The sequence below is a fragment of the Rhinoderma darwinii genome, chromosome 4, assembly GCF_050947455.1.
Source record: "Rhinoderma darwinii isolate aRhiDar2 chromosome 4, aRhiDar2.hap1, whole genome shotgun sequence".
In the NCBI taxonomy this organism is placed as follows: domain Eukaryota; kingdom Metazoa; phylum Chordata; class Amphibia; order Anura; family Rhinodermatidae; genus Rhinoderma; species Rhinoderma darwinii.
Window position 1 is genome coordinate 309862029 of NC_134690.1, and position 13070 is coordinate 309875098.

The window sequence follows — 13070 nt, forward strand, 5'->3', positions numbered from 1 at the left end:
TGGCAGCAAAACCCAAATCATGAAGATTGTGTCACTGCCCAAATAATTCTGGACCCAACCCACACAGCCACCCACACAGCAAACACTCTGAACAAGCATAGCTGCAGTGTAAAGAATGGGGGTGGGACAGAGCAAGAGTATTGAACTACAGCAAAGCTGGAGTCATTGATCATATCCAAGCCCTTATGAAAATTAGTCTAAAACGATGAAGATCAAACTTATAATATACATTTTTTTTTTATTTGAAAAAATTAACAAATCTTCACAGAATAAAAACAGGAAGCGGATCATAAACTCAGCAGAACAATTAGAAGGTCGGCCAGATCAGGTTTCATTAGCGGTTGTGTCCAGCGTCTTTGTTAGCGGTTTTGTCCAGCAGTGCCACCTTGTGGTCATTTTCTGTGCTACATCCTGGACCCCTATAACCCATTACAAAGCTGGACAGAAAAACGACTGCACTACCACCCTGCAAACTGCAGTGGCAGCCATATTGGTTGTAACAACTTTCCCATGAACAGATAAAACAAAGAAAAAACCTCCACTGTAACCAGTGTCAGGAGGGGGCGCTAAAGCCGGTTTACTCTTCCAAACTGGATCTTTTATGCAATGGTAAAACTTGTATTTCCCAATAGATTTTCTCCATTAATATAAAACTATTTACACGTGATCATTCTTCATCAAATCTTGAGAGATAAAACGGCAGCGTTATCACAGTTCATACGGGATGCCTCGGATTCTCCGTGCGAGCTGCATGTCCTTCACAAAGAGAGTGCCCCTATTGGCCTGGTGACTGAAGAGGTAAGAATCTTCAAAGAGACTCACGAGGAAGTCCTCAGCTGACTGTGGATACAGAAGAGCATTAGTCCCTCTTAAAGTGACAGCACTCCCGGTATAATTTACTACACAGCTCGAAGGACTGATCAGATTTCACTTTTATGAGCTGTTAGCTAGAGTGATGGTGGGGGGGGGGGGGTCTGGCCTCTGGAACTCCCACAATGCATCACAACCCCTATGCAAATGTCCCGCTAGGGCATATGGATGTGTTAGAGGGGGCGGGGGCTGAGTAGTGAACCACTGCAAAGAGCAGCTCCCTCTCTGGTTGACCCATGCGTTACATGGACAGTGCATTGTATGAGATACTGACCTCTTGGAGCGCCATAAGTGCGGTGCTTTGCCAGTAGTAAAACACGCCGCGGGAATACTTCAGGCAGATCTCTCTCACCTGCAAGAATAAAAGGGGAATATCACTGACAATAAAGAGGAGCAGCCGCAGAGGACACATCCACTCACCAGGCGGAAAAACGGGGTTTTCTGAATGAGCAGATTGGTTGATTTTTGGTACTTTCTTATTTCCATCAGTGCACGGGCTCCTGGGCGGTAACGTCTTCTTCGTTGCGTGCTCGGTCTGTGACTTGTTTCCCCACTACCTGTAAGAAAGAAATCCATAATCATAGCTGAAAATGAATCTCCCGCTACATGGAAATTCACTGTCTGGCCGGGTTCACACGTAGGGTAAACACGGCGGATTTTCTGCAACGGATTTCATTGCGGAAACTCCACAGCATAATACAGAAGCAGAAGAGTGGAGGAGATTCAAACAAATCTCATCCAGACGCAGCGGAAAAAAACCCGCCAAACTTACCCAGATCTCTCTGCTCCTGCGTTCAACCCGGCCTCCAGGGATGATGTCTCATCCCATATGACTGCTGCAGAACATCAGAGGGACACGTCACCATGGCTACGGGTAAGTATGGTTTTTTTTTCTACCTTCTATGGACATTCCAGCCGAAAAACTGCAGTTTTTCAGCCAGAATTACCTCCGGTGCCCATGGCCAATACGCTGTGTACTTTTACGCCGCATATCTACCCTGTGTGAACATGGCCTATTACCTTAATGTCCCCCAAGGAACATCAGGTAAACAGATTTAAAACATAACATGCTACCTGCAGCCACCACTAGAGGGAGCTCATTGTATATGGTTGTACATTGAACTTGGTAACAAAACAGTATGCAGTGAGCTCCCTCTAGTGGTGGCTGCAGGGAGACAAAATTATACCATGTAACTGTCTACGCAGGAGATTTAGAGCTCCGTTTCAGAAAACTGTGCTCACACTGCTGTAAAACGACATTAAGAAATTAATCAGCACAGAATATTGGACCTAAAAAGGATATAAATGTGGACGTTCAAATTTTAGATACTTTTCTATGACTGATAATTTGGGGTCCATCAAGTCCCATTGATACCTGATTAAAGGGGTTGTACCACGAAAATAATTTTTCACCTATCCACAAGATAGGTGATAAATGCCGGATTGCTGCGGGTTGTTAACAAGAGTGCGGGTCCCAGAGTGGTGGTCACTCAAGTCATTCTCTATGGCAGTGGTCCCCAACCTATTTTGCACCGAGGACCGGTTTGATGCAAGAACATTTTTGCGGGGACTGGCGGGGGGGGGGGTGGGTGGAGGGGTTAGAGTCAGTTCACACATTGCGTAAATACGGCGTATACCTGTATTATAATGCGGAAAAAAACGGCAGCATAATACAGTAGCAGCAAAGTGGATGAGATAAAACACGTCTCATCCACACGCTGCATAAACGGAGTAGAAAAAAGGCTCAGAAATTGACGTCACAACATCGCGCCTGCCTGCGCGGAGCCGCTCACGGCAGAGTGCATAATTGGGCAAGGAGCAGTCAAACTTGACTATTTCCGTCGATCCCATAGGGAATGAATAGAGCGGTCGGACTGCAGGTTGGAAATTCTTAGATCCCTCATTTCATAATATATCTTCATGGGTGTGAGCTGTGTTCTCAGATTCCCTTCCCAGGGCCATATAGTAACGTGCTTCCTGCAACCACCACTAGGGGGAGACGATTGTGCACATGCATACAGCTCCTGTTGTGCCTATATAAATCAGTCCTCAGTTTGCTCCCCCTAGTGGCGGCCTTGTGCTACAGAAATTTCTGTATGTAACAGATTTTTACCTGCATAGAAACGAACCCTCTAAGATATAAAGCTGAGAAACGGATTACAATCTAGTATTACACGACCCGAGGTTATCTGGAATTCATTTTTAAAATAAAATATATAATGAGAGTGATAAGCTGATCAAGGTGCAACTTTCTCTTACTTGGCGGAGATTGAGGAGGAGCTGCAGGTTTCTTCTGCGGATGCGCCGACTTCCTGCGGGACGAGCTTTTCTGGGGTGGTTTCATGATGATGTAAAACGCTGCTGAGAGTCATACAATCAGTTAAGCAGATAAGAGACGGTGACAATTCAGCAGAATCACAGGTGACGTAGGATAAACTGAGCGGTTTTATACTGACTGATGCCACCAATGCAAGTGACAAGAAAGTGATGACATTGACGGTGAAGATATGAGATTGCCGGATGTCAGTAATTAACGCACGCTGCATCAATGAATACAATAGATCCTCGTGGCATCAATTACCAGAACAGCGACATCAATGATCTATTTAATAATGCGGCAACAGAAGAGCTACCCGCAGCAGATCCCGCAAGCAATGGGCAGATGTTTGCAGACGTATTGGAGCCGTCTTTTCAGGCGTGATTCGAGGCGTAAAACGCCTGAAAATAGGTCGTGTGCACAGAACCTTACAGAGAATCCGTAATCCAGACAAAGGTGGGAAATTTAAAACTGGAGCAAAGGAAAAGTGGAGCAGTCGTCATGGAAATGAAAGGCCGCAGCTGGAGGACGATGAGCTGCAACAACGCAGTACAAATATACAGAAATAAAACATCTAATAATCCATATGATCTCTAGACACGCAGCAGCGAAAATGTACCGTCAGCCCCCCACTCACAGTAATGACCGTCAGACCCCTCACTCACAGTAATGACCGTCAGCCCCCCCACTCCCAGTAATGACGTCAGACCCCCCACTCACAGTAATGACCGTCAGCCCCCCCACACCCAGTAATGACGTCAGCCCCCCACACCCAGTAATGACCGTCAGCCCCCCACTCCCAGTAATGACCGTCAGCCCCCCCACTCCCAGTAATGACCGTGAGCCCCCCACTCCCAGTAATGACCGTCAGCCCCCCACTCCCAGTAATGACCGTCAGCCCCCCACTCCCAGTAATGACCGTCAGCCCCCCACTCACATTATAATGATCCCTCAGTAAAGCCACCATCAGCCTCCGTCCCCCCAGTAAAATGACCATCAGCCCCCTCCAGTAAAGCCACCATCAGCCTCAGTCCCCCCGCCCCCCGATAAAATAACCATCTGCCCCTCTAGTAAAGGGACCATCACAGACAGAAAGTGTGCTTACCCCTGGGGAAGGAATAAATAAGGATGTATAAGAACAACAACTCCCAGCATGTCCAGGATGTTATGTGATATCAGAGAAAGTTTACAGGAGGAGGTATAAGAGGAGAGGACTACAACTCCCAGCATGTCCAGACTTAGTATGGGATATCAGAGGACATTACAGGGAGGAGGTATAAGAGAAGAGGACTACAACTCCCAGCATGTCCAGACTGTTAGGGCAGATTCACACGAACGTTGCGTTTTTGCGCGCGCAAACAACGCAGCGTTTTGCGAGCGCAAAAACCATTTGACAGCTGCGTGTGTCATGCGTGTCTGATGCGCGGCTGCGTGATTTTCGCGCAGCCGGCATCATAGAGATGAGGCTTGTCGACGCCCGTCACTGTCCAAGGTGCTGAAAGAGCTAAATCTTTCAGCACCCTTGACAGTGAATGCCGAACACAACAGCGAAAAACCTGTAAAAAAAAAAGATAAAGTTCCTACTTACCGAGAACTTCCCGGCCGTTGCCTTGGTGACGCGCCTCTCTTGACATCGGGCCCCACCTCCCTGGATGACGCGGCAGTCCAAGTGACCGCTGCAGCCTGTGATTGGCTGCAGCCTGTGCTTGGCCTGTGATTGGCTGGAGCTGTCACTTGAACTGAAGTGTCATCCCGGGAGGTCGGACTGCAGGAAGGAGACAGGAGTAATCGGTAAGTTAGAACTTCGTTTTTTTTTACAGGTTCATGTATTTTGGGATCGCAAGTCACTGTCCATGGTGCTGAAACAGTTTAAGGGTATGTGCACACACACTAATTACGTCCGTAATTGACGGACGTATTTCGGCCGCAAGTCCCGGACCGAACACAGTGCAGGGAGCCGGGCTCCTAGCATCATACTTATGTACGATGCTAGGAGTCCCTGCCTCGCTGCAGGACAACTGTCCCGTACTGTAATCATGTTTTCAGTACGGGACAGTTGTCCTGCAGCGAGGCAGGGACTCCTAGCATCGTACATAAGTATGATGCTAGGAGCCCGGCTCCCTGCACTGTGTTCGGTCCGGGACTTGCGGCCGAAATACGTCCGTCAATTACGGACGTAATTAGTGTGTGTGCACATACCCTCACTCTTTCAGCACCATGCACAGTGAATGTCTCCCGACGTCACGGACCGGAAATTTTTTTGCCGAGTTCGGCCAAAACGAGTTTGGCCGAACCCGGTGAAGTTAGCTTCGGTTGTCGGGGTTCGCTCCTCGCAAAGACACTCCGTTTGGATGCTTGGAAACAGAAAAGCACGTGGTGCTTTTCTGTTTCCATTCATCCTTTTGACAGCTCGTGCGCTGTTTCAGTCGGTTCGCACGGAAGAGCTTCCGTGCGACCTGACTGGTTTTCACGCACCCATTGACTTCAATGGGTGCGTGATGCGTGAAATACGCAGAGTTATTGAACCTGTCGCGTATTTTGCGCAGCGAACAAACGCTGCGCAAAATACACGGACTGTGTGTACTGCCCCATAGACTTCTATAGGGCATTGCGTGCCGCGCGAAAACCACGCGGCCTACACGCTGCCAAATCACGCTCGTGTGAATCCCCCCTGTGATCGCAATGAGGTCACGTTACGCCTTGATCTCCATGCAGGTTCAAATCAGGTGGGGGGGGGGTGCGAGCTCGGAGAAGCAAAGACACACTGAGACGTTTCTCAAGGCAAAAATACTTCTGACTTTATTTGCAGAGACACAGAGTTTATATAGTAAAAATATCATATAATTACGTGCAGACACGTATACATTCTTGTGGTTTCTTTCCTCATTATTCTTATCTCTACATACGTTGTTCTTATTCTTTACATCTAATTTTTAATCCGGTGTTCTACCCATATCTATCTTGGCTGTACGCCCAGAACCCAAAAAGTCTGTAAACAGACTCCCTAGTTCCTGGTAGTACCCTCATAACATAATGAATTCGCAATTTCCAGTTTCGGCAGAACATCTGCAGATTATCACATTCCATAACCTTTCAATTATATCCAAAATATAGACTCGTTTATCCTTCTACCTTGAAGTAGTACATACATTACACTTATATCATTGATTATAGGTTGTTCTATACCATCACATACCCAACATATATTCTAATACATGTTCTTCTCTTCAGCATTGCACTCATTGAGGTCCCAGATACATTATACATATATTTATACCATAACAATCCCTCCTTTTGTGATTTTACCAACACCTAAATTCCAATGCTACTTCTATCTCCTGATAGCAAGGCTTCGATCCATTTCTTCACTTGATTCACACAGGTATGCAGGTGGGGTAATCTCACAACACTCTTTCATCATAATGTATAGGCCTCTGACTGAATGCTTCCCTTATCTTGCAAAATACATAACAATTAAAACATGTAAGCAATACAAATAATATTATAAAACATCAGGGTCGCCATCAAGTATTTTACAAAGTCTGCATTCTTTACAGGTGTACCTGCAGGGGTCAAAAACTGTCTAGCCTTCCATATGGGGCCATAATCGTGTGCAATCCCAAAAGCATATCGAGAGTCAGTGTATATATTTGCTGTCTTTCCTTCTGCATGTTGGCATGCTGCTGCCAGGGCCTTAAGCTCCGCTTCTTGTGCTGAGCGGGACGCTGGTAAGGAGGCTGCTTCTAGGACTACATCTTCGGTGGTTACTGCATATCCTGTAAGAAAAGATCCTTCTACACAATACCTTGAACCATCCACAAAGAGTATTAGGTCTGGGTTTTGGAGTGGGGTATCTTTTACATGTGCAAACCCCACTGTTTCCTGGGCCATAAGGGCCATACAATCATGTTCATCAGTTTCAGGCAAAAATTGTGACCATACTTTACCTACGTCTTCTCCCCCTTGCTCCAAAGGCAGTAAGGTAGCTGGGTTCAATGTAGTACAGCGGTGTAAAGTAACCTGCTCAGGAAGAAGAAGAGCACAGGTTAATCTCAAATGTCTTGCAGTGGACAAATGCTTAGGTTGTACTTGAGTTAGAATAGCAGTAATATCATGTGGTGGAAATGCCAGGACCAAATCTGAGGCCTTGTTTAACATTGAATTTACAGCAATGATAGCTCTCACACATGATGGGGAACCTCGGGCCACAGGGTCTAGTCTAGCTGAATAATATGCTACCGGGCGCTGCTGTGGTCCATGACTTTGTGTGAGAACCGCAGTGTCATGTCCATTTTGTTCAGTACAGTACAAAGTATATGCTTGCGTAGAGGTACTCCATGGATTGGTGTCACAAGCCGCTACCAAACACAACTCCTCCTCATTCAGCTGATAATCCACAATACTTTGAGAATCTCACTTTTTTATCAGGTTCTGCAAATACTTGATTAATACAAAAACAAATAAAAATAAAACATTCCCAAAAACTTTACATCAAATTAACAATGTCCAGACAAGTTTTGTTTTGCCTTCTCCCTCATCTAAATCCATAAAGACTCGTGTGAGTGATGTCACATCGCCTCCTGTGTAACTTTGCTGGAGGGGGATGGTCTCTTACACATAAACCAAAATTGTACCTGATCAGTTCCTTCACCCTTCCCCCCTTTGTGGACTCTGCGAGAGTGATGTAGCAGAGTTCAAAACTACATCTCAACATAACACTAGTTTAACCCCCTGTAATGTACAACAGCCTGAAACAAAAATGACTTTTTCCTGACAAACATTTGATCTTTACAATGACATAACTCATGTGTGAAATCAAAAATAAAACAATTGTAGTTAGTTATTCAATAAAACAGAAAATATTATCTCTGATAACATTAATTACTGCAAACCAATAAACTGTATATAAAAAATAGGGAACGGTGGGGGGCACATACATTTTCAAACCCCCGTGTCTCACCGTATCTGTAGTTTAATACATCTGAATTAACATCAAAACACATGAAATCTGATCACATCATAACACATAAATATCGTAACTTTTATAACCAACAGCGCATGCGCAAAAGAGAAGAAATGTATTTCAGTTTGTACACATTACTGATATATATATCTCTCAGCAGTGCATATTGAGATCCCTTTGTCTCATCAGCCCTGCAGACTGCACCCAGTCAGCCCCCCTCCTCCTCCTCCCAAACACAGCACACTTTAGAGGGGAGGGAGGGGGGTCACAAACTCATTTCTCACAACTTCTCACAATCTTAACACTTTCAATGCCGGCAAAACAACATACGTATCTGCAATCATTCATCACACCATCTCTATATTATGATTACGTATTGCTTCATCAGTGAACTAAAACTGGAACTTCTGTAAATAGAAAAGACACTACAAATGACAAAATTAACAAGGTGATTATTTCATACTGATTTGGTTGGGCCGGGCGTGGCCACATCAGGGGCAGGGGGGGGGGCAGCCTCTCCCATTGGAAACAGTGCGCAGGGGGTTTCCCACCAACAATGAGGACACACTCAACATGAGGTACGGACGCCATTACCGGGCGTCTGCTGGTCCTGTTCTCTAATACATACAATACATTTCTTATTCCTAACTTCCTCTTCTGCAAATCCCTCTAAAGCACTTTTCATCAACTTTCTACCTTCCAACTTCCCTTTGTTCTCCAGTATACCTTTTGCCCAATCTGCGGCTTGGAGCCGCCCTCCTCTTTTTCCCTCTGCCAGTTTTCATGCCTTGATCAGGGCAAGCAACTCTGCACTCTGTGCAGAATGTATGACAGGATCAAGGGTCTCATAATATAAGACAGAGGTGTCTGGTGGTTTGGCTGTGAAGGACTGCTTATACATTACTACATTTATCACTTTTCCTGATTCAATCTACAAAATGACACAAAGTCATACAAAATATCTATATCAGCATTTAATGTTGTGTCCATTCATTTCAAGGACAATATTACATTTCTTATCTCACTAGCAGCTGTTCTTCACCTCCCCCTTCTCTTGTCACACTAGTTGATTCTAAATTATACCATATGGGAATTTACTATAAGGTCATTTGCAACATTAAAACAACTACTACTTCTGACACTTTTCTCCATGCTTCTGCTTTCCCCTGTAACTTTTTATCTTTCAACCATCCACGTTTTGTGTCACAACATTCATTCCATTTTTCTGCGTCTAACCGTCCATGGGATTCTAGACCACATGCTTTCATTAATTTTTTTTTTTTTTTTTTTTTTTTTTTTTGTTCCCTGCGTTGCCTTTTTACCTTCTCTTTCTGCTACTACCTGTTTGGCGGTTTGTCCTTTGGGGTGCTCATCTCGTACTCTTGTTACAGATTCTAGCTACTGACAGATGAATTCCATTCTCATCTGTTTTATACAGTTTCTAGTTTCCGTACTTACTCCTGTTACAGATTTTAGCTACTGACAGATGAATTCCATTCTCATCTGTTTTAGACAGTTTCTAGCTTCCGTACTTACTCTTGTTACAGATTTTAGCTGACAGACGAATTCCATTCTCATCTGTTTTAGACAGTTTCTAATTTCCGTACTTAATAGGGACACCAGTTCCCCATTGTCTAGTTATAAGTGGTCGCCTATAGGCAGACCCTAAGTTATGTAGGGGGTAGTTTTCCTGATAGGTGAATTTCTGGATTTACGATCCCCTAGTAAGCTTACACACTTTTAACAGGTGCTTGCTCACCCATATGCCATACCTCAAACTCTCGTTTGCCGTGACTGTTTCCCATAGCCCTGCTATGATGGAGGGGACTCTTACCCTTCTCTCTCAGTTTTTATCTTCACTAACAAACACTATGGCTATTGGCTGTTAGGGAAAGTCCCACACTACCTTTCTCACCTATTTTATACAGTTACTTATCCCCTCAAAACCCTTTTAAACCTTCTTCTACTCTGGCCAGAGAATTAAATTCCTTTTATAACTAGCTTACTTTCTTCTTATTCACTTTAAACACCACTCAAGGAGATATCCTCCACACCATAACAGTAATATGACAAATATTCCTGATCCAAATAATAAGGCAAACGTAAAATCAAGATGTTCATTTGACATGCCGGATTATCGGATTGCATAAAATTCTGGAATTTTGTGCTGAAAATCAGTGCATGATAATCCCCGCAAGTACCTCAATGCTGTACACACATTTTCGGTATTTTGCCGGATTATCAGATTGCATAAAATTTTTGATTTTCGGGCTAAAATTTAGCCTATCATAATCCCCGTAGTCACCTGAAGCATGTACACATGTTTTTGGTAATTTGCCGGATTATCGGAAGTTTTTTTCCAAAAAACAATTTCCTTATTCTAAAATGCATTTGTGACACAAAACTGGGTTTCTACAACATTCATACAAATACTGTCATGGAGATCAGGCACTTTATCCTGAGGGTAGGATTACATATAGACTTGACCAGATTTTTACACTAAAAATACCCTCATGTGGCCCCTCTATTCCTCAGGAGTACTACCGGGAAGGTGACCTACCAGACAGGAAGGTGCAGAGCAGAGTTTGTAAGAATTAAGTCTTCTTACCTTGCTGCAGCAGTGGTCTGCACGTTCCTTAGTCTGGAGAGTCGCCACTCTAGTCCCGGGAGATCCCCTAGGTGGGGTGCCGTCCTTCTGGTCAAGTCCCTGTTTCGGGCGCCAATTTCTGTGATCGCAATGAGGTCACGTTACGCCTTGATCTCCATGCAGGTTCAAATCAGGTGGGGGGGGGGTGCGAGCTCGGAGAAGCAAAGACACACTGAGACGTTTCTCAAGGCAAAAATACTTCTGACTTTATTTGCAGAGACACAGAGTTTATATAGTAAAAATATCATATAATTACGTGCAGACACGTATACATTCTTGTGGTTTCTTTCCTCATTATTCTTATCTCTACATACGTTGTTCTTATTCTTTACATCTAATTTTTAATCCGGTGTTCTACCCATATCTATCTTGGCTGTACGCCCAGAACCCAAAAAGTCTGTAAACAGACTCCCTAGTTCCTGGTAGTACCCTCATAACATAATGAATTCGCAATTTCCAGTTTCGGCAGAACATCTGCAGATTATCACATTCCATAACCTTTCAATTATATCCAAAATATAGACTCGTTTATCCTTCTACCTTGAAGTAGTACATACATTACACTTATATCATTGATTATAGGTTGTTCTATACCATCACATACCCAACATATATTCTAATACATGTTCTTCTCTTCAGCATTGCACTCATTGAGGTCCCAGATACATTATACATATATTTATACCATAACACCCCTTATTATGGGATATCAGAGGACATTACAGGGAGGATGTATAAGAGAAGAGGACTACAACTCCTAGCATGTCCAGGCTGTTATTATGGGATATCAGAGGACATTACAGTGAGGAGGTATAAGAGGAGAGAACTACAACTCCTAGCATGTCCAGGCTGTTATTATGGGATATCAGAGGACATTACAGGGAGGAGGTATAAGAGGAGAGGACTACAACTCCCAGCATGTCCATGCTGTTATTATGGGATATCAGAGGACATTACAGGGAGGAGGTATAAGAGGAGAGGACTACAACTCCCAGCATGTCCAGGACGTTATTATGGGATATCAGAGGACATTACAGGGAGAAGGTAGAAGAGGAGAGGACTACAACTCCCAGCATGTCCAGGACGTTATTATGGGATATCAGAGGACATTACAGGGAGGAGGTATAAGAGGAGAGAACTACAACTACCCACATTCCCCTGGCTCCATTTCTCACACAACTGCTAAGAAAGTAAAGAAAACCGCACTTACCCTGCCCAGTGTTAATGGCTCCTCTCCCTCCGTCAGGCTTCTAGTGGGAAGCGGTGGGCGGTGCTTGTAACAGACGTCCGCGCGTCACGTCTGCTACAACGTCGGGGGCGGAGCTTGTAGCAAAAAAAAAAAAAAAAATGTAAAAAAAAATTTCGATTTTTTATTTTTTTATTTATTTTTTTTGCCGTGGATGAGCCGCGGCACCCCTGAACAGCTCTCGGCACCCCGGTTGGGAACCACTGGTATAGATTATATAATAGCCCCACAATATAAAAGCAAAGAAAAACCAAAAGGCTCCCGCACTGCGTTCTTCCAGGTTATGTATCGCCCCCTTGTGGCTAATAGAAGAAGTACACCAAATGTTCAAACCATCGCTAAAGCCAACAAAACTATATCCTGATGTTTGATCTCCCACAATCTATAATAATAATATAACCGCGCGGTCTCAATGACGTCATCAAGACCTCGGCTGTAAAGAAAAGCCTGTTTATACCCCTGGGTTCCAGGATGGGTCTATTTTAGGCTCGATGGGTTTCTATCAAGTTCTATAGAAAATGCTTAGAAACGTTGTGATATAAAAAAAAAAAACTTTTATTGACATTAAGACCCCTTTACCAATACGGATAATCATACGAGCGCTTGTTTTCGATCACGGGCAGCGCCGATCAGACGATAAACTGCACTCATTGGTCAGCTGATCACATCTTTTATGCGTCCCAAAAAATCCTCGTTGTCCACAGCGTACAAACAGGGGATGTGCTGCCGACAATACGTAAACTGTACGAGCACGGACCATCGTATTAACCATCGCTCATCCCCGTACAGCGTGCGTCGGCTCGTGTAAATGAGCGCCGACTCACTGGATACATCGTTGATCGTGCAAGTTCCATCTAGTGAAAAACTGTAAACAGGGAGGAGGGGGATGCAGCTGCAGTTTCTTATGCCCCACGCACGCGACCGTATTTTTCATCAGTAATTACAGCAGGGACTCTCCCATAGAAGTCTATGGGCGCTTCCGTAAATATGGGCGGCTATGGATACGCATCCGTACTCTGACCGTATT

At 44.4% G+C, this 13070-nt stretch overlaps 1 protein-coding gene across 1 annotated transcript; it reads right to left on the minus strand.

Annotated features, from left to right (window-relative positions):
- Positions 1-218: 218 nt before the first annotated feature.
- LOC142761194 (histone H3-like centromeric protein A) lies at positions 219-12035 on the minus strand. The gene is made up of 5 exons (XM_075864390.1): positions 12008-12035; positions 3130-3231; positions 1291-1427; positions 1145-1222; positions 219-840 (listed from the first exon to the last, which is right to left on the minus strand). The coding sequence occupies exons 2-5, from the start codon at positions 3212-3214 to the stop codon at positions 709-711; spliced, it is 432 nt and encodes a 143-aa protein (XP_075720505.1). The 5' UTR covers positions 3215-3231; positions 12008-12035; the 3' UTR covers positions 219-708.
- Positions 12036-13070: the final 1035 nt, after the last annotated feature.

Bases quoted from the DNA above. Each gene is read 5' to 3' on its own strand.
- LOC142761194 (XM_075864390.1), bottom strand. From the start codon at position 3,214: ATGAAACCACCCCAGAAAAGCTCGTCCCGCAGGAAGTCGGCGCATCCG. The intron at 1,223-1,290 runs GTGAGTGGATGT...TTATTCTTGCAG, and splicing joins AAACCCCGTTTTTCCGCCTG to GTGAGAGAGATCTGCCTGAA. The intron at 841-1,144 runs GTCAGTATCTCA...CTGTATCCACAG, and splicing joins CACTTATGGCGCTCCAAGAG to TCAGCTGAGGACTTCCTCGT.